This window comes from Miscanthus floridulus, chromosome 5 (assembly GCF_019320115.1).
Source record: "Miscanthus floridulus cultivar M001 chromosome 5, ASM1932011v1, whole genome shotgun sequence".
NCBI lineage: Eukaryota > Viridiplantae > Streptophyta > Magnoliopsida > Poales > Poaceae > Miscanthus > Miscanthus floridulus.
In genome coordinates, this window is record NC_089584.1 from 102374390 (window position 1) to 102399172 (window position 24783).

At 53.1% G+C, this 24783-nt stretch overlaps 1 protein-coding gene across 1 annotated transcript; it reads right to left on the bottom strand.

Moving 5' to 3' along the window:
* Positions 1-332: 332 nt before the first annotated feature.
* LOC136455032 (uncharacterized) lies at positions 333-24390 on the bottom strand. The gene is made up of 5 exons (XM_066455224.1): positions 24145-24390; positions 23311-23575; positions 23124-23240; positions 22912-23045; positions 333-863 (listed from the first exon to the last, which is right to left on the bottom strand). Exons 1-5 carry the CDS (start codon positions 24388-24390, stop codon positions 333-335), a joined length of 1293 nt encoding a protein of 430 aa, XP_066311321.1.
* Positions 24391-24783: the final 393 nt, after the last annotated feature.

Genomic DNA, 24783 nt, shown 5'->3' on the forward strand with positions numbered 1-24783 from the left:
ATTGCACAACACGACAGTACAATTGAGGAGCTAGGATAGCTATGTCACTGAAAATAGGAAAAATAAAGTTATTTTAGCGGTATACTAACTGAATGCAATGCTATATTGCCTATATGCATGCATCGTCATGATGTCCATAGTAAAATGTTTCTGTATGTCAAGATGAAATAAAAAATTTAGGCATGCTAATAAACAAAACCTGAAAGTAAAGACATGGTGATATGGTGGGTTTGACAGACATGGCAGGATATGCTTTGGTTCATTTAAACTAAAAGAAGCATATAGTCAGAATAAATACAATCTGGCACTAGCACTATTGTTCTTGGGTTTACTTACATCAGTGGCTGCAGCAACTTGCGGCTAGTACTAGGAGGCCGAGTATTAGTTGCTGCACCTCCTCCACCCGAAGATGTGGCTGCATAAGAGGAGCGGCGGCCGGAAGGAGCAGCAGCACCTTCCCGAGATGAAGCCAGAGAAAGAGGGGGTCGGCCGTCCTTTTGCTTCGTCTTCTCCACGGCCGCAGTAACCCCGGTCCTTTTCTTCTCCTTGGTGATGGTGTTCTTGGACTTGGATGTATGAGCGGCGCCGTTCTCGTTCTTGGGCTTGGATGCAAGAGTACTGGCGGCACCGGCGCCGTTCTTCGGATCCGCTGCAGGAGCGTCGGCAGTGACTTCAACTTGGACCTCCGGATCTTGCAGCTTCAGAGTGTTCACGGCGTCGACGAGCTCGAGATCCGACGGCTTCAGGTGGTCACCATCCTCCAGGACCTCCACGAAATCCCTTGACGCCGGAGTGAAGGAGTTGGTTAGTGCGGGGGAAAGAGGCAAAGGAGTACGGCGTGGAGCGCGGAGGGCCGAGCGCCTCTGCAGTGCTGCGCTTGCAAGTGCAAAGAATATGATATGAAGGGGATTAGGGGAAGGGGAATAGGGCAATCACCGTTCTTGCTTGAGTTGCTCCGTCGCCGGCATGGCATGGCGAGTTCCTGGTGCTTCGATGCGATGCGAATACGCGAGACGCCGAGACGAGGTCACGAGGGGCGGGCGGGCGGTGTAGTTTTTTTTTCGACGGCGGCGACGTTTTTTTTTGGCGAGTGGTGATTGCGGTGCCAGGCTGCTAGCGCCGAGACGAGGTAACGACGCGCTTTACTCACGCGCCTATTTTTTCGGCGGCCGGAGGCCAGGTGTCGAGCCTCCCTCGAGCGGTCGAGGGCTCCAGCGGCCAAGTCGCCAATCGGGACCGACGGGTGAACCTAGGGTTTTACATGGGCTGGTGGGCTTATTTAGTTTTTGGCCGGGTATTTTTCACCCATGGGTAAACGGGTACGGGGATTGCTGGAACAAACCCATACCCACGTACCCAATGGGTGAAAGGTTTGGTCCATTTACGTACCCGTGGGTAGTGTGTTTAGTCCATATTTAGACCCTAATGGAGTAAATACCCATTGGGTATCGGGTCACGGGTCCCATTGCCATCTTTAGGCAGGCCTCGACAACTTGCTGCAGGCTCGGCTTACTTCCCGGGCTGCTGCTGAACTCCAAGAGCTGTCGCATATGCTGCAGTCCATCACTCTGACAGTGCTCCCTGATGAGAGAACGTGTGGGATAGAAGGTCCTGTTAGCTAATGCTAAAATTTAGTTTATGCTGACGCTTATGCTGAAATATTATGAGAGGAAAACATTATTCTATAACTGAAAAATAGATCAAACAAACAGGGCCGAAAACAGTGACCACAAACTCTTCACAAGGCTCATCTACCAGGCGTCGGTGCAAGGGGACCACAAATCTCCCTTCTTCTCTTTTGTCTGGAACAATTTCGCTCCTCGGGTGAAGTTTTTCACGTGGTTGTTGGTTCAGAACAGAATCCAGTGCAAGTCCAACCTCAGGAAAAAGAATATCCTGGATGATAACATTTGTGAGCTGTGCAACAGCGGCACTGAAGTTGCAGATGATAGGACTTTGTTTAGTTCTAAAAAGTTTTCCAAAAAGTGCTACAGTAGCTATCACAATGAATCTTGCGATACGTGCATGAAGCGTTAAATGTAGACGAAAAAAATTAATTGCACAGTTTGGTTGGAAATTACGAGACGAACGTTTTGAGCCTAATTAGTCTATGATTGAACACTAATTGCCAAATAAAAACGAAAGTACTACATTAGCCAAATTCCCAAATTTCGCAAACTAAACACAGCCTGGATGCACTTTCGCTAAAGGCTTCTGGGACAAGATTGGGTGGGATAGCAGCCAAATTGCTAAGGTGGAGAACCTCTGGACGTCTAGAGCACCACCAGACACACCCCCAAAGGCGCAACCAAGCCTCATCCTCCTCTGTTGGGAACTTTCGAAGCATTGGCATGATGTGGTCTTCAGGCATATGGCGCCCAACGTCGACCGCCTGATCGCAGCTTGCAAAGCCGCTGTTCAGTTGTGGCTGTGTAGAGTTCCTAGGTCTACTTCCCTGTATAGTTTCTGGAGCTCTATCCAATTGATAAAATCTCCCTCTCCCCTCTCATTGCTTTGATCATGTAACTCTGGCCTCTTGGCCTCGAACTCTGGGTTCCCAGAACCCTGTCCACCCACCTTGATTTCCCGGCGTCTGTGGTAAATGGATCAGGTGGGTACTTTTTGGCCTAGTTCGCTTCGCTGAAAAAACAAGCTAAAACATTATTCCGACTAATTTGTTGTGAGAGAAAAACACTCTTCCAATTAAAAAGATAACAAAAAAAATACGGATTATAAGACAAATGAATAGGGCCTTCGTCCCCCCGCCCCCGGGTTTAACTCAAAAAAAACCCTTACGTCTAATAGTGGGTATATTTTTTTGTGTGGAGAGTGTAGACAAATGCTTTTTTTTTCTCGAATACGCAAAAGATTTGTGCATTTTTGTATTAAGGTAGAAAGTTTGATACACAACGTGCTTCTGACGAGTGCCCTTGGAGGTCTACAGAATTACAACCATCACTACTATACAAAATTTTTTTGCGATGCGTTTTCAAAATGGCCTCGGTTATTCGTAGCAGGGCAGGGCCCAGCAACCGCCTCGGTTAATGCTTAACCGATACAGGCAATGTAAGAGAACCACCTCGGTTAATGCCTATTAACCGAGGCGCTTACCCTAACGCAACCGCCTCCGTTAATATATTAACCGAGGCGGTTGCCCTAACACAACCGCCTCGGTTAATAGGCATATTAACCGAGGTGGTTCTTTTACATTGCCCGTCTCGAAAAATCTTGACCAGGCCTAGCAAAAGCCCGTATCCGTGATAGAACCATCCAATTTATATAAGATCAAGTACGGCTATTCCCGTTTAACACGTTGACGCGCACATACTTTCACTTATATAAACCCGATAGTCCGCCGAGTGTCACGAAGGACCTCGGTAAATCAACATCACAACCAAGATCGCATGATTAAGCAAATACACATCACATACACGGAGTTGCAGCGGAAATAATATTATAAATGGGTTCATAAATAATAGTACAAATTTAGGTTTCAAAACCGGTTAAGGGAAACAACATAGCTTTCAAATGATTACATTAATATAAGTTCTAAATATATTGCTAGCATAAGTGACATACTCTGATAAAAGCATATATATGAGAAATAAATATAGAGTCACCGAGCCCACCGGTGGTTAGCCACCCTCCTCCGCAGGCCAAGAATTTCACCTGCAACATGGCCTAAACCCTGAGTACTCAAATGTACTCAGCAAGACTTATCCGACAGGAGAGAAATAAAAAGGCTCTTAAGGATATGCAAGGCTTATTTAGTGGAGCTGGTTGGATAACATAACTTTGCAAAAAGAGCTTTATTATCATGAGTTCTTACTTTCAACCTTTTATTCAAGTTTTAGCATTAAGTTAAGTGAAGCTTATCATCACTAACTTTGCACCTATTCTAGAGCAACCACTTAATTAATAAGCATCACAATAGTAACCATATCTGGTTTATCATATCATCATCATAACCATCATGTTTCATCCATTACTACGAGGAAAGAAGCTCTGTCAAGTTCTCACTATTCGGGAGAGACGGTGATTCGAATCAATTTCAACCAGCTAGGAATTTATTCCTAACACAAACTTAGACATACCTGCGCCAAGGTAGTCTTAGGTCACCTTTGGTACAACTTAGATCCAATTCGTGGGTTCGATCAGTGCCGCACAATCATGGACACTACTGGATGCCAGGTCGATCAGGACTCTAACCTGCCCTTGGCCTCACACCGGCTCCTTGCACATCCTTACTACCTCCAGTGTGCGCACTTTGGTAGAACGATTCCTGGTCTGAGTTGAGCTACTCAGCTTCGCGGTCGAAATGACTTATCCGGAAAGCTAAGTGATAGGCATGCATTCAACATGACAAGAGGGCCTGTGGGGGATATACCCCCGGGTACCACAAGATGGTACATGGGCCGCACCATCCGAGGTGGCCCGGCCCGTAAGATCAAGGCGTGCACATCAAGATTACAAGTTGTACTAGATATTGTAATAGTACCAAATTGGATACTTTACTTGTAACCTTGTCTCTTCGGAGTATATAAGGAGAGACAAGGGTCCCCTAGAGGACAGATGATACAGTATATATCTCAATACAATACACCAAAGACACAGGACGTAGGGTATTACGTCGATCAGACGGCCCGAACCTGTCTAAATCGCTATCTCTGCACCTTGTGTCACCATCTGGTTCCTGATCACACACATCCTACCGATAATCTACCACCACGGGCACCCCCCTCGGTGGACTGCCGACCATATTTCGTCGACAGTGGCGCGCCAGGTAGAGGATCCCCTCTTAGGGGTTGTGCGTGCTGATCTCCCGGCGAACTAGATGGAAATTTTCTTTATTAACATCATCCATGGCGACCCGACGTCACGGCGCAACTCGCCGCGAACTCGCAGCAGTGTGCTTCGATGCGTGGAGTCAAGCTACGGCTCCGGTTCAGCGCACGTAGCTCTGCTTCCCGTAACAATCAACATCGTTCGGAGCCACTCAACGTCCCGCGACGATGTAGAATATATATCAGTCGTACTCCACTCACACGTGCGAAGATCAACAGCACAAAATGGCTCAAGTCAAGTCAGACTGCAATGCTGCCTCCGTCTCCTACTTCAACGACGACTTCTGCCAGAGTTAGATTCGGGTTGCACTCCAGTGCTAGCAGCGGAGGCATACTCGGACACGTCATTATTAATAATGACTGAAGCAAATAAGGAAGGCCAACTACAGATTGCTACAGCACTTGCATGTGCACACGCATACATTGAGCCATCAAGCAAGCTGTCCGAGCCGTTGGCGAGCCGCAGCGAGCCATCAAGCAAGCCACGCCGAGCCGCGGAGCGAGCCGCGGAGCGAGCCACGCCGAGCTCCGACCACGTCGACCACCGACCACGTCGACCACATCCCGAGCAGCTCCGCCGAGCTCCGACCACGTCAACCACCAGACCACGACGACCACGTCCAGAGCGGCTCCGCCGAGCTCCAGACCACCAGATCACCAGACCACGTCGCAAATGATGATCGCCGCAAAGAACGGCGCTACGACAACCGCGACCACAGTCATGATGACAGGCCGAAAAAGCTCGAGGACCGGACAACTTCATCGCCACCGACCAGATTTCTATCCAAAGATAAGTACACTTCTAATATTTATATTTAATATAATTTTCATTACGACGTTTCTCCACAACGTCCTCGTCATGATTATTCTTCAAATAACGTTTGTCCATGTATATCATCTTAAAGATAACATACATCTATACTTAATGCAAATCCTCGACCAGTCCTGTTGACGCTCGGACGCCTCCAGAGACGGCCCTGTCTCCGGCTCCTCCCCACACGTGCACGAGCATCTGCCCTCTGCGTTATGGGTGGTCGGCACTGGCTCCTTAGCGACGCTTTGTTCTTCCTACACGTGCACGGGCTCCGCGCCCCGCGTTATGGTTAACGGGCTAGCTAGGGCTGGAGACTCAGCTATATACTAACTGGTCAGACGGTTTATATTAAGTATAAACACAAACTTTACATTAACACTGATGTTTACAAAGCACCAACTGCTTTATCACATCATGCTCATTTACAAATGGCTGCTGAGCGTCATTTTCTCCATAATTTATTACTTTGTACATCATGTACTACCATTCTACATATTTATATTGCAGGAATTTCGAGCTATGCTCGGGGACTTCGTCGCTCGCTTCTTGACCTACGCTCGGGGACTGCCTCGACCACTCTCCGACCACGGTTCGGGGACTTCGTCGCTCGCTCCTCGACATGTGCTCAGGGACTGCCTCGACCACTCTCCGACCACAGCTCGGGGACTTCGTCGCTCGCTCCTCGACCTGTGCTCGGGGACTGCCTGCCTCGATCACTCTCCGACCACGGCTCGGGGACTTCGTCGCTCGCTCCTCGACCTGTGCTCGGGGACTGCCCCGACCACTCTCCGACCATGGCTCGGGGACTTTGCGTCTCGCTCCTCGACCGTAGCTCGGGGACTGCCTTGACCACTCTCCGACCACGGCTCGGGGACTTTGCGTCTCGACTACATATGACTGGCAACTCGCATACAGTTGGGATATTTTTTCTCACTTAGACCTTGCTACAAGGCTCATACCTCGCCTTCCAGCAAGCTCGGGGACTACATCGGTACGATGCACCTGCCGGTGCATCTTGTATCGCCTGTACGACGGTTGGATTCTCAACTTAACTGGGAATTCTTTTTAGACCCTGGCACCACATGCCTACATCACCTACTACCAGGCTCGGGGACTAAGTGGGCACACTTCACCTTGCGGTGAATGTGTTTGTTTTTCGACCTCTATGCCTCAATGATCAAGGACGCTACGCTTCAAGACGCACTTACATTTCTTTTCAGAAATACAAGTGGGCACACTTACCAGGACGGAAATCTTTTTCTTTCTTCTTAAGAGCACCATACATTCTTCGGACAACCTCCTTCTCCGGCGACAACGGTGGTCGGAGATGTCAAGAACTCAAGCCTCATTGTTCGGAGAAGGTTGAAATGGCGTGTCGCATCAGAATACATGGCGCTCGGGGACTAGCTGTGGGGGATATACCCCCGGGTACCACAAGATGGTACATGGGCCGCACCATCCGAGGTGGCCCGGCCCGTAAGATCAAGGCGTGCACATCAAGATTACAAGTTGTACTAGATATTGTAATAGTACCAAATTGGATACTTTACTTGTAACCTTGTCTCTTCGGAGTATATAAGGAGAGACAAGGGTCCCCTAGAGGACAGATGATACAGTATACATCTCAATACAATATACCAAAGACACAAGACGTAGGGTATTACGTCGATCAGACGGCCCGAACCTGTCTAAATCGCTGTCTCTGCACCTTGTGTCACCATCTGGTTCCTGATCACACACATCCTACCAATAATCTACCACCACGGGCACCCCCCTCGGTGGACTGCCGACCATATTTCGTCGACAGGGCCTCAACGATTCGGTCCTTAATTGACACAGACGGAATCACTATAAGTCATCACAGCACCAACATATAAGATTTTGCCCGGTCTCCATTTATTCATCATCACATGGTTATTTTTCATGATAGCAATTATAGCCCACCGTGCTCAAGTATCCACCTATATCTCGTAGGCGACAGGAAATCACCTGACTTCTATCGGTCTAAGCATGGCTAAGCATAGATTGGCCTATTCATCTAGTAAGAGTACATGTATTTATATATATTGGACAAGGTAGGGAATATGCACCAATGGTTTGATCCAACTCCTATCACCTAACGCATCATATAAAAGTTATACTCATGTGCACTTATAAAAGAGAGGGTAGGAGACTTAGAATGCTCCGGGGCTTGCCTAGGATCCGACACAAGTTAGTTAAGTTAGCTCGCACCGTCTTAGTGACATCTCTGATCCTAGCACTTGCTTAGTCCTTCCATCTTCAGGATAGGTCCACCATACACCATCTTTGGGTTAGGCTTCAACATTACGTCCTTCACGTGGTGCATCTAGCGTACCTAGATGAGATGCAAAAATGCAAGTGCATGAATGCGAAGAATGGTAATACAAATGCATCACATAAAAACGTTCAAGACAAGCACAAGATTATGCATGACCTAGGCACCTAGAGTGATTTAACTAAACACTATTCAAGCACAACGGGTGGATATTGCAAGCATATCGAGCATGATATACCTGTTAACTCAAGTTCAGCTATTGCAAGCATTTATCAGTCAAGAACTAACAAGTTTAGCCAAACAAGAGTACACATGTACAGAAATCTAGACAGCTGCATAATAGTCACTTGTTTTAACCATAACTAGAGTTACAAACATTCAATAAACGTGATCTTGGACTTTCTGAAAATCTAATGAAATTGTATACAACTTTGTTATTCATACCAAAAGCTAATTCATAGGTTAACATGATCAAACATGCCAATATTTCCGGTCTACACAGACGAGGACAGAAACCTGACAGTAACTTTAGTGATGCATATCTAGAGTTCTATCCATCCAACAAACATGATCTTTAGCTTTCTAGAAAGCTTATTGAAGCGACCTGATTTCCGCGATGAGAAATCCACAGAGTCGTAGTGTAATAAGACCGTTGTAGATCATATTACCCAGAATTCTAGTCGAATACCACATTCATACAACGATTATATCAGAGTACAAATAGTGTGGAATTACATAATTTATTACATCGCCGCATTGGCGAAATCAAAAGTAGCATTCATTCAGAACAGCTTGATGATAAGATCGCCAAACTCGAGCGTAGGAATGAACCCCTCAACCATCAAACTCCTTGGAGCTATACTCCTCAGCAGAACCTGTGTGCCAAAATTTATCAGTACGATTTGTACTGGCCACTCCCACCCTATGAGCATTGCTTTGTGGAAATTGGATGCAAGTTGGATATATTCAAAAGGAACATATAAGGCTGGGGTTTCCTTTGTTTTAGCATATCAAGTATATAATAATAGTTGGTCAAGTTTTAACACCATTCCCACACACATTCCACCCCATTCCCTTTCCAGAGCTAGGTTTTGATCCTGGGATCGATATACCACCATGTCCACATCTCAACCATACCATCGCTCAGTCGATAGGCCAACTCCCTCTCGGCATTGTCTCAAGGCCCGTAGCCCCTGGCTACAACCGACACTCTCTCACGGGGGAAGAAGAGAAGGACCCATCTCATTATCTAGTTTAAGCAAAACCTAGGAAAGGTCCATAGCCGACAAGTCGGCATATGTATCGATCGATCAACCATACACTCTGCAGAGGTTTTATATAACCATAAGATCCGCCTTCCTCGCTGACCGTCGTCAACTGGGCTGATTCTGGCCGCTTGCTAGCCTAGGATAATGCCACTCTACCATTCAGCCCTGGTACACCCCAAGTCCAGTCTGGGGTGGCTGAAACTGTGAGTCATGAGCCGGGTCCACAAGGTCTCCATGAAGTCTCAGAAGGGTGTGGGGGAAATCCTCTACGCCCCATACCTCCTTACACTGTCCGCTATCTACCTAGCAGTAGTGGCAATATCCTACCAAGTAGTCTGGCCGTCCCGCACCATATAGGGTGAGTGGTACGTAAGGCTTCCCGGTGAATCTGAGTACTAGTAAGTCCTTAGGGATGACCAAGCCAGAATGTCTCCATCAGGGTTTTCATTTATCATGCCACCACAGCACCTCCATCCCAGGCTCCTCCCATCATAGGTTCACACCCAGGACCACTTCATATACCATTTACCCACCACAGGTATCCATTTCTAGGGGTGCCCAGGTAGAACCCCATGGCAAGACTTGCCCTAGGCTCATCGTATACTCCAACTTGGTCGACATAACCCTCACCCTCACACACCCAAGTCACACACGCAACACTCTCCCCATAGTCTAGATAACACCAGTTTCCACCTCGCATTAATGTAGTATAAGCATAGTAGAAGTATAAGTAATGAAATATAGCAGCAAGCGTGTGTCTAGCCTAATAGCAGAGTATGTAGAGATAAGGTTGCGTCAAGGTAAAGGCCATCAAGTAAGCATACTTACCATGCAAGTCCTATCATTTTATGGTTATAACAGTAAGTAAAGCATTAGCAATTCTATATTATCCATGCGTATTAGGTGCTACGAGATTGGATGGGATGTGACACCTTCAGTGTAGTCGTCTCCGTTCTCCTAACGGTACTCATGATCCTCGTCCGTCTGGTTCTCCTCTGAGTCTGCAATGATCGCATTATAGTCGCGTTAGCGATGTCTATAGAATAGCACAAAGAAGCAATGAAAATTCAAAAGAGCCAAATGCACTCAAACATGGGTTCATTGCATAAAGCTCGATTTTAGATGAATTTTGGTCCTAGTTTCGTATTTTTCTGAAGTCGTATGAATTAGTTATGAATTTCTGAAGTTTTAAATCATCTCTGAAAATGGAAAAAGGCTGAAGTAATCCTGGGCTGACACGTGTCATGCTGTGACTGGTCCACGTGGCATGCTGACATCGGCATGACGTCATTAGCTCGACTCTGAGCTGACAAGTGGGGTCCTGCTGACGTCATCTTAACGTCAGCATGACGTCATCAACGTCATCGTTCTGACAGGTGGGGCCAGGGTCTCTTGGGTCACTGACCTGTGGGTCTGGTCAAAGTCAACATCAAGTCAACGGGTGAGTCAACGGTCAATGGGTCAGGGTCACTGACGTGTGGGGCTAGAGCTGCTGACGTCATCGTGACGTCAGCATGACATCACCTCGGCTGTGTTGTTACTGACAGGTGGGACCCACGTGACGTCGTCATGATGTCAGCATGACGTCATTCACTGACGAGTGGGTCTAGAGTTCATGTGTCACTAACATGTGGGGCTAGGTCAACTGTCAACGTTGACCGGTCAATGGTCAACTAGGTTGGGCCTGGACTGGGCTTTGGTGGGCCTGGACTGGGCTGGATTTGGGCCGGGCCAGCCCGGACACGTGGCGTGCTGTGGCGCTACCATGTTGTAGCCGAGGGCCTCCAATGGGCTTTGTCCATCGTTCGGCCCACGCCGTGTGGCTCACGGTGGACTCATGTTCATGGTCCATGGACCGTTGGCTGGTCTTCGGTGGACCGAGTCCACCCACCTTCCCTTTTGGCTTAGCCTACATGCACCGGGTGCAGGCACGTGCACCAGCGGGGAAGCCCTCTGCTTCCATCCCCGGTGTGCTCCCGCCGGTGGTGTGCTCACCGGCGTGATCCTACGGCGGCGCTGGCATTCAATTAAGGTGGGGAAAAGCTTCCCCAGGCCATGGCAAACACGATGGTGGGGTCTAGGTGGTGGCTGGGGCTTTCCAGGGCATTGGCCACGGCGGTCGATGGCTTGGTCATGGCGGTGCTCGTCGGCGAGGCAGCTAGGGGCTGTTCTAGGGGTCCTGGTGCCCCGTTCTTGTTCAGACTGCTAGCGGGCGACTGGAACAAGTGATGACGGTGACCTTTAGGCGTGGCGGAGTCCGCACACGGTGATGGTGCACGACGGAACTCCAGCTGAGGTCCGGTGCTCATGGCCGGGGCGCTGTGGTCGGCTAACAGGGTCTCGGTCTATGCGGCTACCCTCCGGGCGTCCTGGTGGTGCTACGGCTGCATCCTAGTCCTGGTGAGGTGGCCGGGTGTGCTAGCGGTGGCCACGCCATGACGGCGGCATCGGGAGCATGGCGTGCACGTGCTCTGCTATGACATCCAGGGGCTAGGAGGAGTCTTAGCAGCGAGGGCTCACTATTGGTATCGAAGGCGATAGGATGGCAATGCAGTGAAGGGTCATGGCCGTGTAGACGGAAGCTGTGCAGTGCCGACCCATGACCGTGATGAAGACGACGATGTCATCTTCGGCTCCGACGACTTCGGCAGCACGCGGGTGGCTCCGATCCTCCTCTCCCGAACTCCTTCTCGGCCTTCTACTCTCGGTACGGTGCGGCTGCTGGGCCACCAAGCGGTGGCGGTGGCTGAGGGATTCCCTAGGGCTCTGGGCGTGGCTTTATAGCTGAGCTCCATGCCTCCAATGGCGTTCGGCATTGTGCGGTGGAAAGGCGTGCGATGCATCCGACGGTGGTGCGAGGTTGCGTGAGCGCGGCGCAAGGGGGAGCAAGGCCATGCCCCGGGCATGACCCCTTGGCCTGCTCCTGCCAATGCTGTTGGCCTTCGGTCGCGTGGGTGGTTGAGACGTGGGCGCGAGGAAGATGAACAGGAAAGCCAACAGGTGGGGCCAGGCGGGCAGTGGGAGCAAGCGAGCGGAGAGGCGCGCTGAGCTGCTTGCTGGGCTGGCCGCATGAGTTGGGCTGGCCTGCTGCTGCGCGCGCTAGCGGGGCTGGCCGGCTGCTGCGTGCTGGCGGGCCGAGTAGGCCGAGCCAGCTGCGGACCTCCTCCTTTCTTTTCCTTTTTCTATTTTATTTTTCTTTTCGTTTGTTTAAATTCAAATTGATTTGGAATTTAAATTCAAAATTGGTGTACCTTATTCATTGGAGTTTTTAGATATGAGGCCCACAACATTCTCATTTATATATTAGGAATTTTATTTAGCTATTTTGTATAACAAAAATAGGTGTAGTTTTGTTATACAAAAAATAGAATTAGTTTTCTCTTTAAACATTTATTCTTTGGTTTGAGTAATAATCACTTTTATGGTTTATTTCTTTAAGGGAGTTGTTAGGCATTACATAAAGCAAATGAAAATCCAAATCACCTTGTGAGTTAACAATGTATGCTTGTGTTGGGTACCATAAAACGGGGTACCCCGAGCGTACACCAAAAGGGGGCACTTAAATCCCATCAACGACAAAGCTAGAGGGTAAGCCATGGGCTCATCACTAGCCCCGTCCGAGCCCACCAGGCTCTCCGCCTCGCCTTAGGCCTCGCACGGGAGGTCTCGACGTCCTGACGCAATCTCCGCCTCGCGCGAGGCCTCTCACGGGAGGCCTCGGCAAGGAGCCCAATCTTCGTCTCGCCCGAGGCCCCGTGCCTACAACCTCGAATGAGACAGCTATTCTCCATATCGCTCGAGGCTGGCTTGTCAATAGCCCATTGCTCCCGCCTCGACCGGTCTTTCTGACAGCATGTTATGTCCCATTAATGCATCAACCACTCCCGCAATCTCAGCCGGACGACGGCTCGACACCACGGAGTGGCCAACGAGACATGAGGTCGCATTAGTGCCATACCAGCTGAGACAGGGCACGGCGGGGATTACCGGCCACTGTATTCTAATGCTGTGCCCACGATCAGCGTCCGCACTACACTGTGCCTCGCGATCCCTACCTCGAAAACAACACAACATGGGCAGCATGGCCCGGGTCATCATCGCCTCTGAACCAGCACACCAGATCAACCGCTCCCTTCGGGCCTCGGCACTCTGCACCAGGGTCTCGGCTATCTCAGGATTCACATCTGCCGAGACCCCCCACCGCGGTTTGGCATCAACACCGACCGAGCCTCGGCCTCGTGCACAGTCAATCCATAGCGACCTGCACGCTGACCGCCAGACCCGCTCTGAGGTAGCCCTAGAGCTCCCATGACGCACAGGATCGGATATGACCAGCACGCCGCCCTAGTGCTCCAAGGACGGACCACTCCGACGACTACGCCACCACAGGAACAGGCTATAGGGCTCAGACATGCCGCCTCTGTTCGCACGATGCTGTATAGTTAGCACATGTACTACCCTTGTACTCCCTTCAAACTATAAAAGGAAAGGACTTGGGCCATTTCTAGGGGACATGTTCTCATGAAGAACAACACCCTGTAACACGCACACTTCCCTACCACTTGAGAGCAACATCTAAAATAGCCCACATCACTCCTCGCCGAGACCTGGGACTAGCTCCCTCTCTCACCTAGCTTGTAACCCCCTACTACAGGCACTTCGGTGCAAGGAATACAAGATCAATCTCCTAGACTGGACGTAGGGCACGAATTGTCCGAACTAGTATAAACCTTGTGTCTCTTTGCATCACCATCCAGAATTGGGAACACACAGAACAAATTCACTAGTTGGTTGAGGACCCCCTAGTCCAAAACACCAACAGTTGGCGCGCCAGGTAGGGGACTCTACGTGTCAGCTTCGTCATCCCAACAAGTTTTGGATGGCAGACCCCGTACGACCGCTATGTCTCGGCATGGTGGTGTGGTTTGGGAGCCTGGAGTTCATGTCTCTAGGGCACGAGTACGACATGGTACTTCTCACACCTCGAGCCCTGCCTGCCGACGATGACAATGTCATGCACCGTGTCAAGTACCTTAGAACGAGGTACTCCAAGCAAATATCGAAAGGGTCGCTAAAGTCCCATCTAAAAAATAAAAACTAGAAGGTAAGTCATGGGTCCCTCACCCGCCACGACCGAGCCCACTGGGTCCTCCTCCTCCTCGCCTCGAGCCTCGAGCAGGAGGTCTCAGCATCCTCACGTAAACTCCGCTTCGTGCGAGGCTCTCCAGAGAAGGCCTCGGTAGGGAACGCCATCTCTGCCTCACCCGAGGCTCTCCACAGAAGGCCTCGGCAGGAGGTGCATTCTCTGTATCGCACGAGGCCTCTCGCGTGAGGCCTCAGTAAGGAGCCTGATCTCCGTCTCATGCGAGGCCTCATTCTCCGTGTCGCTCGAGGCTGGCTCGTCCGCAGCCCGTCGCCCCCCGCCTCGGTCGACCCTCCCGACAGCACGTCACGTCTCATTAATATTTCAACCACTCCCGCAATCTCAGCCGGACGGTGGCTCAACGCCACAGAATGGCCGACGCGACCTGAGGTCGCATCAGCGCCATACCGGCCGGGACAGGGCACGACGGGGATTACCGGCCACTGTGTCCTAACACTGTGTCCACGATCAGCGCCATACCGGCTGGGATAGGGTACGATGGGGATTACCGGCCACTGTGTCCTAATGCTGTACCCATGATCAGCCGCCCGCTTAAGGCCTCGGCACTGTACACCAGGGCCTCGGTGATCTTGGGGTTCATGCCTGCCGAGACCCCCGCACTACAGTGCAAGCCTCGGCACCGACCAAGTCTTGGCCTCGTGCACAGTCCATCCACAGTGGCTTGCATGTTCGCCGCCGTGTCCACTCCAAGGCATTCCTGGGGCTCCCACGATGCATAGGATCTGATGGGACAACCACGCCGCCCCAGTACTCCAAGGATGGACCACTCCTACGACCACGCCGCCATAGGAACAGGCCACAGGGCTCGGATGTGCCACCCCTATTGGCACGACGCCGCATAGTAATACATGTACTATCCGTGTCCTCCCTTCAACTATAAAAGGAGAGGACTTGGGCCACTTAGGGAGGAGGAAGCACACACACGCACACATTCCTGCCGCTTGAGAGCAACGTCTTAGACGGCCCACACGACACCCTGCCGAGACCTGGGACTAGTTCCCTCTCTCCCTTAGCTTGTAACCCTCTACTACGAGCACTTTGGTGAAAGGAATATGAGTTCGATCTCTTAGACTAGACGTAGGGCACCGATTGCCTGAACCAGTATAAATCTTGTGTCTCTTTGCATCACCATCTGGAATCAGGAGCATGCAGAACAAATTCACTAGTCGGTTGAGGACCCCCTGGTCCGAAACACTGACAGTTGGCATGCCAGGTAGGGGTCTCTGTGTGTCAGTTTCGTCATCCCAGCAGGTTCTGGATGGCAGACCCCGTACGACCATTGCGTCTCGGCACCGTAGTTTGGTTCGGGAGCCTAGAGTTCATGTCTCTAGGGCATGAGTACGACATGGTACTCCTCACACCTCGAGCCCCACCGTCCGATGATGAAGTTATGCACCGGCAGCCCATGCGCAGGCGGCGTCCGGGCGGCCGCTCTCGCCGCGCTCGCCAGGCACGACGCGAGCAAGGCCACCCCGACACTACACGAACCCGGGGCGGCACGCCACTCCCCGCCGATATCCTACGACCAGCTATTGGCACAGGGTCCCTGGCTGGGGACCTGTCTAGCCTAAGCTTGGACAAAGAAAAATCACCGGTGACACACGGCGATGCCCAGTCATCAAGCTCCGCTCCACCACTCCCTGAAGAACCGACCCCGGCGGAGCAGAATCTAGCGACGGCACCATCCCCATACCCCTTTGGGTTGAGAAATGCCGCCGCCTCTTATGCCTACGCTTACACTGCTGCTCACGAGGATCCCTCAGAACATCGCCAGCGCTTCGCTCTTGACTTGAGCACCCACGCCGACTCCTCACATGAGGAAGAGGCATGGCCCGGAGTGGATTTCTCTAGACTCCACGACCCTGGGGCTTTGCGCTAGTTCTTGGTCGCAAGTGACTACTGTCTCGGCTACTCCGACTCCGACGATGAAGGCACTTATGACCCCACTCGCGAGTGTTTTCATGTCAGGCTCGGGATGCCGAGGGCCGGCGAAGAGGATGAGGGGGCAGGTAGCCGTTCCTCGCTTCGTCTAGGGGCGGGCGCCGCCACGCCGCCACGCAATGTCCTGCCGGCCACATGAAATGAGAATGTCGCTCTTGCATGACCTTAGTGCCCAGACCTGGAGCAGCTCCGTGAGCTCTAGGCCAAGGTTGAACAAGACCAACTCCTTCTGCAGCAGCTTCGAGACTCTCTCGAACAAGAACAGCAAGGTCACGGCGAAGGCGGAGGAGCCCGACGGAGGGCCCGCGATGTGCATCACCGCATCCATGACGACGAAGGGAGTGAGCAACCCCCAGTCTTCAATCGCGCTAGCCAGAACATCATGGTTGCGGCAATGCTGGTCCATGCAATGCCCGAGCCTTCTACCACGGAGGGGCGGCGGGTCTGTGGCGAGCTCCGAGATCTCCTAGAGACCGCCGCAGTTCAGCAGGCCGAGAGTTCCGCCTCTTGGCGACACGGAGGCACGTCGAACCTGCCCACGGCACTGCCTCGGCAGGACAGGGAAGCCCCAGCTCATCCTAAGCCCGACCGAGCACTAATAGCCCATAGGGTCCCCATGCTTCTGGACCGCCTCGGCAATTGACGCGAGGTGTAGGGAGACCATGAGGTAATCAGTAGGCGACGACGCCACGACAACGAGGGGCCCGCTTGGGGCTACCACCCACACCAAGGTAGTCGCTATGACAGCAGGGAGGACCGCAGTCCTTCCCCTAAACTGCCAGGCCCTTGGGTCTTTAGCAGGGCCATCCGCGCTGCTCTTTTCCCCACCCGGTTTCGGCAACCAGCAAATCTCACGAAGTACAGCGGCGAGACCAACCCCGAACTCTGGCTTACCAATTACCGCCTAGCCTGCTAGCTAGGTGGTGTGGACGATGACCTGCTCATCATCCGCAATCTCCCCTTGCTCCTGTCGGACTCGGCGTGAGCCTAGCTCAAGCACCTTCCTCCCTCGCAAATCCACGACTAGCGTGACTTGGTTAGGATCTTTGTCGGGAACTTCCAGGGCACATATGTGCGCCTTGGGAACTCCTGGGATCTTAAGAGCTATCGTCAGAAGCCGGACGAGTCTCTCTGAGACTTCATCTGGTGCTTCTCCAAACAGCGCACCGAGTTGCCCAGCGTCGGTGACTCAGAGATCGTCCAAGCTTTCCTCTCTAGCTCCACTTGCCGGGACTTGGTCCGAGAGTTAGGTCGCAACATGCCGCGCTCTGCTACTGCGCTCCTCGACATCACCACCAGCTTCACCTTGGGTGAAGAGGCTGTCGGAGCCATCTTCCCCGACACCGACACCAAGGGTAAGCGGAGGGATGAGGCCCCCGAGGCCTTAGCCTCCCACCTCCCCAAGAGAAAGAAAAAGGGGCACCTGGGGAAGTAGGAGGTCCTAGAGGCTGATCTGGTCATGGCCACAGAGTGCAAGAATCCCTAAGGCTTCAAAGGCCCTAGGCCCTTCGATGACATGCTCAAGAAACCCTACCCTTACCACCAGAGCCCGGTCAAGCATGCTCTCGAGGATTGCACCATGCTACGGCGCTACTACGCCAGGCTCGGGCTCCCCAGTGATGACACCAAGCAGAAGGGCACCGATGGCCAGGACAAAGACAAGGACGATGGGTCCCTCGAGGTATGCAACGCCTTCATGATCTTCGGTGGGCCCTCGGCATGCCTTACGGCGTGGCAGCGTAAGAGGGAACACCAAGAAGTCTTCTCAGTCAAGGTGGCCACCCCCAGTACCTCGACTGGTCTCGAGAGGCGATCACCTTCAATCGAGATGACCACCCTGACCATGTTCCAAATCCCAGGCAGTACCCACTGGTTGTCGACCCAATCATTGGCAACACCCGACTCTCCAAGGTGTTGATGGACAGAGGCAGCAGCCTCAACATCCTCTATGTCAATACCCTGGAGCTCTTAGAGATCGATCGGTCGAGACTCTAAGGAGACATCGCCCCCTTCCACGGCATCGTGCCAGGGAAGCGCATGCGACCCATCGGGTGCATCGACCTCCCTATCTGCTTCGGCACCCCCTCCAACTACCGCAAGGAAGTCCTCACCTTCGAGGTAGTCGGGTTTGGGGGAGCCTACCACGCCATCCTGGGGCGGCCGTGCTACGCCAAGTTCATGGCAGTGCCCAACTATACCTACCTCAAGCTCAAGATGACAGGCCCTAGCGGTGTCATCACGATTGAGTCCACGTACGAACATGCATACGACTGCGACGTCGAATGCATCGAGTACGCCGAGGCTCTTGCAGAGGCCGAGACCCTCATCGCCCACCTCGACCAACTCAGTGGCGAGGTACCTGACTCCAAGCGTCGCGCGGGGGCGTTCGAGCCTGTGGAAACCATCAAACTCATCCCGGTCGACCCCGCCTGCCTCGATGACCGGGCGCTGAGGATCAGCGCCACCCTCGACATCAAATAGGAAGCCATGCTCGTTGACTTTCTCCACACGAACGCCGACATATTCACATGGAGTCCCTCGGACATGCCAGGCATACCAAGGGAGGTCATCGAGCGTGCCCTGGACATCCAGGCTGGATCCAGACTGGTGAGATAATGCCTGCACCGCTTCGATGAGGAAAAACGTAGGGCCATCGGTGAGGAGATACAGAAACTCTTGGTGGTCGGGTTCATCAAGGAAGTGTCCCACCCAGAGTGGTTGGCTAACCCCGTGTTGGTCAAGAAGAAAAATGGGAAATGGAGGATGTGTGTAGACTACACCGGTTTGAACAAAGCCTGTCCAAAGGTCCCCTTCCCATTACCTCAAATCGATCAAATTGTTGATTCCACTGCAGGGTGCGAGACCCTGTCTTTCCTTGATGCGTACTCTGGTTACCATCAGACCAGCTCGCGACTTCTTTCATCACACCATTCGACATGTACTGCTACATGACAATGCCCTTCGGCCTCAGAAACGCAGGTGCCACGTACCAATGGTGCATGACCCAGGTCTTTGGCGACAACATTGGGCGGACCGTCGAGGCCTATGTGGACGACATCATGGTCAAGACCAGAAAGGCCGAGGGTCTCGTCGACGACTTGAGGATAACCTTCAAATGCCTTAGAGAGAAGGGCATCAAGCTCAATCCCGAGAAGTGTGTGTTTGGGGTCCCCCGAGGCATGCTCTTGGGATTCATAGTCTCAGAACGCGGCATTGAAGCCAACCCAGAGAAGGTCTCAGCCATAACCAGCATGGGACCAATCAGAGACCTCAAGGGAGTGTAGAGGGTCATGGGATGCCTTGTGGCCCTGAGCCGCTTCATCTCGCGCCTCGACGAAAAAGGTTTGCCTCTATACCGACTATTGAGAAAATCCAAGCGCTTTTCCTGGACCCCCGAGGCCAAAGAAGCCCTTAATAGACTCAAGACGTTGCTCACCAATCCTCCCATCCTGATACCCCCGACCATGGACGAGGCCCTCTTACTCTATGTCGCCGCAACGACCCAAGTGGTCAGCGCCGCTGTAGTGGTAGAGAGGCAGGAAGAAGGGCATACTCTGCCCACCCAACGACCTATTTATTTCATCAACGAGGTGCTCTCCGAGACCAAAGCACGCTACCCCCACATCCAGAAGCTGGTCTACGCCATGGTCCTGGCCCAGCGCAAACTGCGCCACTACTTCGAGTCGCACCTAGTGACTGTGGTATCATCCTTCCCCCTGGGCAAGATAGTTCATAATCGGGAGGCCTCGGGCAGGATAGCCAAGTGGGCTATCGAGCTTATGGGGGAAACCTTGACCTTTGCGCCTCGAAAAGCGATCAAGTCTCAGGTCTTGGCTAATTTCATGGCTGAATGGACAGATACCCAACTGCCACCTGCTCAAATTCAGACGGAGTGCTGGACCCTATACTTCGACGGATCCCTAATGAAGACCGGGGTAGGCGCGGGTCTACTCTTCATTTCGCCCCTTGGAGTACACATGCGCTACATGGTGCGACTCCACTTCACCGCCTCCAACAACGTGGCCGAATACGAGGCCCTCATCAACAGCTTACAAGTCACCATCGAACTTGGGGCGCGGCGCCTCGATGTTCGAGGCGACTCGCGGCTCGTCATAGATCAAGTGATGAAGGAGTCAAACTGCCTCGACCCCAAAATGGAGGCTTACTGCAAGATGGTACGACGCCTAGAAGACAAGTTCGACGGTCTCGAACTAAATCATGTCGCACGAAAGTACAACGAGGCCACCGATGAGCTGGCAAAGATGGCCTCGGCACGGGCCCCGGTCCCCCTGAACGTCTTCGCCAAAGACCTCCATAGACCTTCCATCAGCTGCACCTCGACAACAGAGGAGGGCCCACCTGTGGAGCCCATGGCAAAGCCCGATGCCCCCTCTGCTACCGAGACCCCCTCGACCGAGCCTAAGGTCATGGAAGTCAATGCTGAGCCTCCATAGACTGATCAGGACGCGGATTGGCGAGTCCCATTCCTCGATTGGCTTGATCGGGGGGAGCTTCCTGACGACAGAACCGAAGCGCAACGGCTCGTGCGCCGAGCCAAGACCTACGCCCTCTACAATGACAAATTGTACAGGCGAAGCCCCTCAGGTGTCCTCCAATGTTGTATCAATGCCGAGGTGGGCCAAGCCCTGCTTTGGGACTTACACACAGGCGCCTGCGGGCACCATGCGGTGCCTCGGACGCTCATAGGGAACGCTTTCCGCCAAGGGTTCTACTGGTCGACGGCGGTCGCCGACGCTACCAAGCTAGTACGCTCCTACGAAGGATGCTAGTACTATGCTCGGTAGACACATCTCCCGGCCCTGGCCCTGCAAACCATCCCCATCACATGGCCGTTCGCCGTATGGGGGCTCGACATGGTCGGGCCTCTGCAAAAGGCCCCCGGGGGCTACACCCATCTATTGGTATCAATCGACAAGTTCTCCAAATGGATCGAGGCTTGTCCGATCAATCGAATCAAATCCGAGCAGGCGGTGCTATTCTTCACTGACATTATCCATAGGTTTGGGGTCCCCAACACCATCATCACCGACAATGGGACACAGTTCACCGACAAAAAGTTCCTGACGTTTTGCGATGACCACCACATCCGTGTGGCCTGGTCGGCCGTAGGACACCCAAGGACCAACGACCAAGTAGAGCGTGCCAACGGCATGATCCTACAAGGCCTCAAGCCAAGGATTCACAACCGGTTGAAAAAGTTTGGCAAGAAATGGCTCGCCGAACTCCCATCGGTCATCTAGAGCCTGAGGAATACTCCAAGCCGAGCCATGGGATTCACGCCTTTCTTCCTAGTCTATGGGGCCAAGGCCATCCTCCTCACTGACCTGGAATATGGTTCCCCGAGGCTGCAAGCCTATAACGAACAAAGTAACCGCACCACCCGAGAGGACGCCCTTGATCAGCTAGAGGAAGCCCGAGATGTTGCGCTACTACACTCGGCCAAGTACCAGTAGAGCCTGTGGCGCTATCAGGCCCGACGTGTCTGAGGCCGAGACTTGAAGGTAGGCGACCTGGTGTTGAGGCTAGCACAGAGCAACAAGGGTCGCCACAAGCTGACCCCGCCATGGGAAGGACCATACATCATCGCCCAAGTACTAAAGCCTAGGACCTACAAGCTGGCCAACGAGAAGGGTGAAATCTTCACCAACGCTTGGAACATAGAACAGCTACGTCGCTTTTATCCCTAAATTTCCAAGCATTGTATATGTCGTTTCTCAAAATACAATTAAAAAGCATTCTTTAGTTGGTCTTATTTTTCGAGAAACCCCCCGAGCCCATCATAGGTCTTGGCAGTACAATAAACACGACAAGGGAGACTCGGCTCTACCTCGATAGAACCAAGCCTCCCTTAGGGGCTAGATGGGGGACTCCCCCTAGGTCCCACGCACCATTCTTTAGTTGTTTTTCGCAAAAATTCCTACGCCAAGACTCTAGCAGGCACTGATGAATCATTTGTAAAGACTCCTCGGACCAAGGTCTGTTTCCTAAGCAAGAGGCCGGTAGAGTCGCAAGACGGCCTACGCCCCCGGGCTACGGCACTCCCTCACTACCTCTCGCTCAAGGGATGGCTTAGGCCCCAAAGGGGTGTTTTGCAAACGAAATCTGATCAGAAGCAACAGAGGACAAAGGCTCGGAAACATGAGAAAAACAACTAAGAAACACAAATACTTCAGAAATAGGGGCCTCGATGGCCACAAACGTTATGATACAAAAATAACCCCTGTTCTATCTTTACATAGCCCCTGGGGCCTAGATTAAGGCTCGGGGCCTTCAGCACTGGCAAATGGTTGGGGAGGAACCACCTCCTCTTCGAAGAGCGTCGCCAGCGCCGTGCTAGGGCCTTCTACCGCCTCCATCAGCTTCGCGACCGCCGCATCGGCCTCCTCCTCATCATCAGGCAGAACATAGCCATCACTGATGGCCGGGAGGTCAATGCCAAGGTAGTGAGAGGAGATGACGGCCATCGCCCACTTGACACCCGTGTGCAGCGCCCCTCGGAGCCGCTCGCGCATCTGGCTGCTCAGCGCAATCAAGCGACTCCCAAGGGAGCTGCCTGACTGAACCCCCTCGACCTCCAAGGCCTCGCAGGCGGAAAGGGCAGCATGTTTCAGCGCCTCGTGCTCCTCGATCTCGGTGTCGAGCACTGTCTGCACTGTGCCGGAAGCCTCGGCGGCCCGAGTGAACTCCGCCTCTGACTCTGCACTGTGGAAAATGGAATGAGGTTGAGCAAGAGAAAAAACAACCTAAGTTAGGGACGGAAGCCCACAGAACTCACCCTTGTCCTTCTGCTCCCAGCGTTGGGTCTTGGCCTGGCAGGCCTCAGCCTTCTCCTTCAACCGCTGGGCCTCGACCCAAGAGGCCTCGGCCGCCCTAGAAGCTTCACTCCCCAGCTCTGTGTCATACAAGGAAGTTAGGGAGCGAACATAAGGAGAAGGAAACAAAACAAGGGGACTAGAACTCACCCTCGACCGTCCCCCTCAAAACCATAGCCTCGATTTGTGAGGCCTCAACTATAGCAAGGGCCTCGTTTAGAGCGTCTGTGGTCAGCCGGTGCGCACTCTCCTCCGCCCCCAGCTGCTCGGCGAGGGCCTTGCCTGAGGCCGTCGCTTCTTCGGCCCGGGACCTGAAGGCATCCCGATCACTGACGGCATGAGTAAGCTCCTCCTCTAGCTCCTTGACCCATGCTGCCAAGGGGGCGAGCTGCGTCTGGGCTGCAGCCGCCTCGACCTTCATGTCGGCACAGCGAAGGCGAAGGTCCTCCACCTCCACGCTTCACGCCGATAGAAGCTCGTTAGCATCGGCAAGAAGGCCCCTCTGCCACTGAAGCTGGTCCCAGATGCCTCTCTCCCACCAGAGAAAGACCGACTTCCCAAGGGACTGGGTCTCGAGCTCCTTAGGAGGCAGAACAGAGGTCGTCGATTGCGGCAAAACCGAGAAAAGAACAATGTCACGCAAGAAAGGAAAACACGAACCTGGGCGACTTCGGGCAATTTGTTGGCCACCACGGACAGCGCTGTCCATAGCGACCGCTCCGCCAGCTCGCGGTACTGCTCGAAGGTGCTCCAGCACCTGCCCTCGGCTGTGTCCTCGAGGGCGAACAGAGGCTCCCCCTTAGGGTCATCTCAGCTCCACCACAGTACCTGCGAGTGATCCCACCCGCGAGGCTCGGGTCGCACCTGCACGAGGGCCGAGCTTCCCTCATCCTAGAGCAGCGCCGGCCGCTCCACGGCATTGGTCTCCTCGGCGTCGACCACCTCCCATGCCTAGGAAGTATCGTCGGAGGAAATCAGATAGACCTTCGTCTCCCGGGCGCTCTCCCGCAACAACAGCGGGCCCTGAACGATGGCCTGCATCCCCGCCTCCTGCATAGACAGCCTCGCCGCCATCACGATGGCCTTGGTGACCTCGGGGGCTCTAGCCTCTGCAATCACGGCCTTGGCGGTCTCGGGGGCTCTGACCTCCGCCATCGTGGCCTCGACAGACGCAGAGACACCGACCACGGCCACTGCGGTCTCAGCGATCGTGGGCGCCGGGGCCTCCATCGCCTCAGCCTTGGAGGCCCTAGGAGCCTCGGCAACAAAGGGCACGACGGCCCTATCTGACTATGTAGGGGCCGCCTCGGCAACCCCTCCTTGGGCGGCTGGTCCCTTTGGGTCGATCCTCGCCGATGCCGCGCCATGTTGGATAGCGGCTTGTGCCTCCGCACCCAGTGGTCGGAGGAGCCAGGGCTCGCCTTAAGCGCCTTACGGGGCTCCAAGGGGAGGTTGTCCGTAGGCCGCTTCCGACTAAAGAAAATTAACCTACAGGGTCAGTGTGAGACCAAAAAAGCGAACGGAAGACACTATGATCCTGCTAAAAATACACTTACTTTGAACGGGGCAGCCCCTGCTTCGCTACAGCAAACCTCATCCGCAACGACGGAGGCGGCGGCAGTG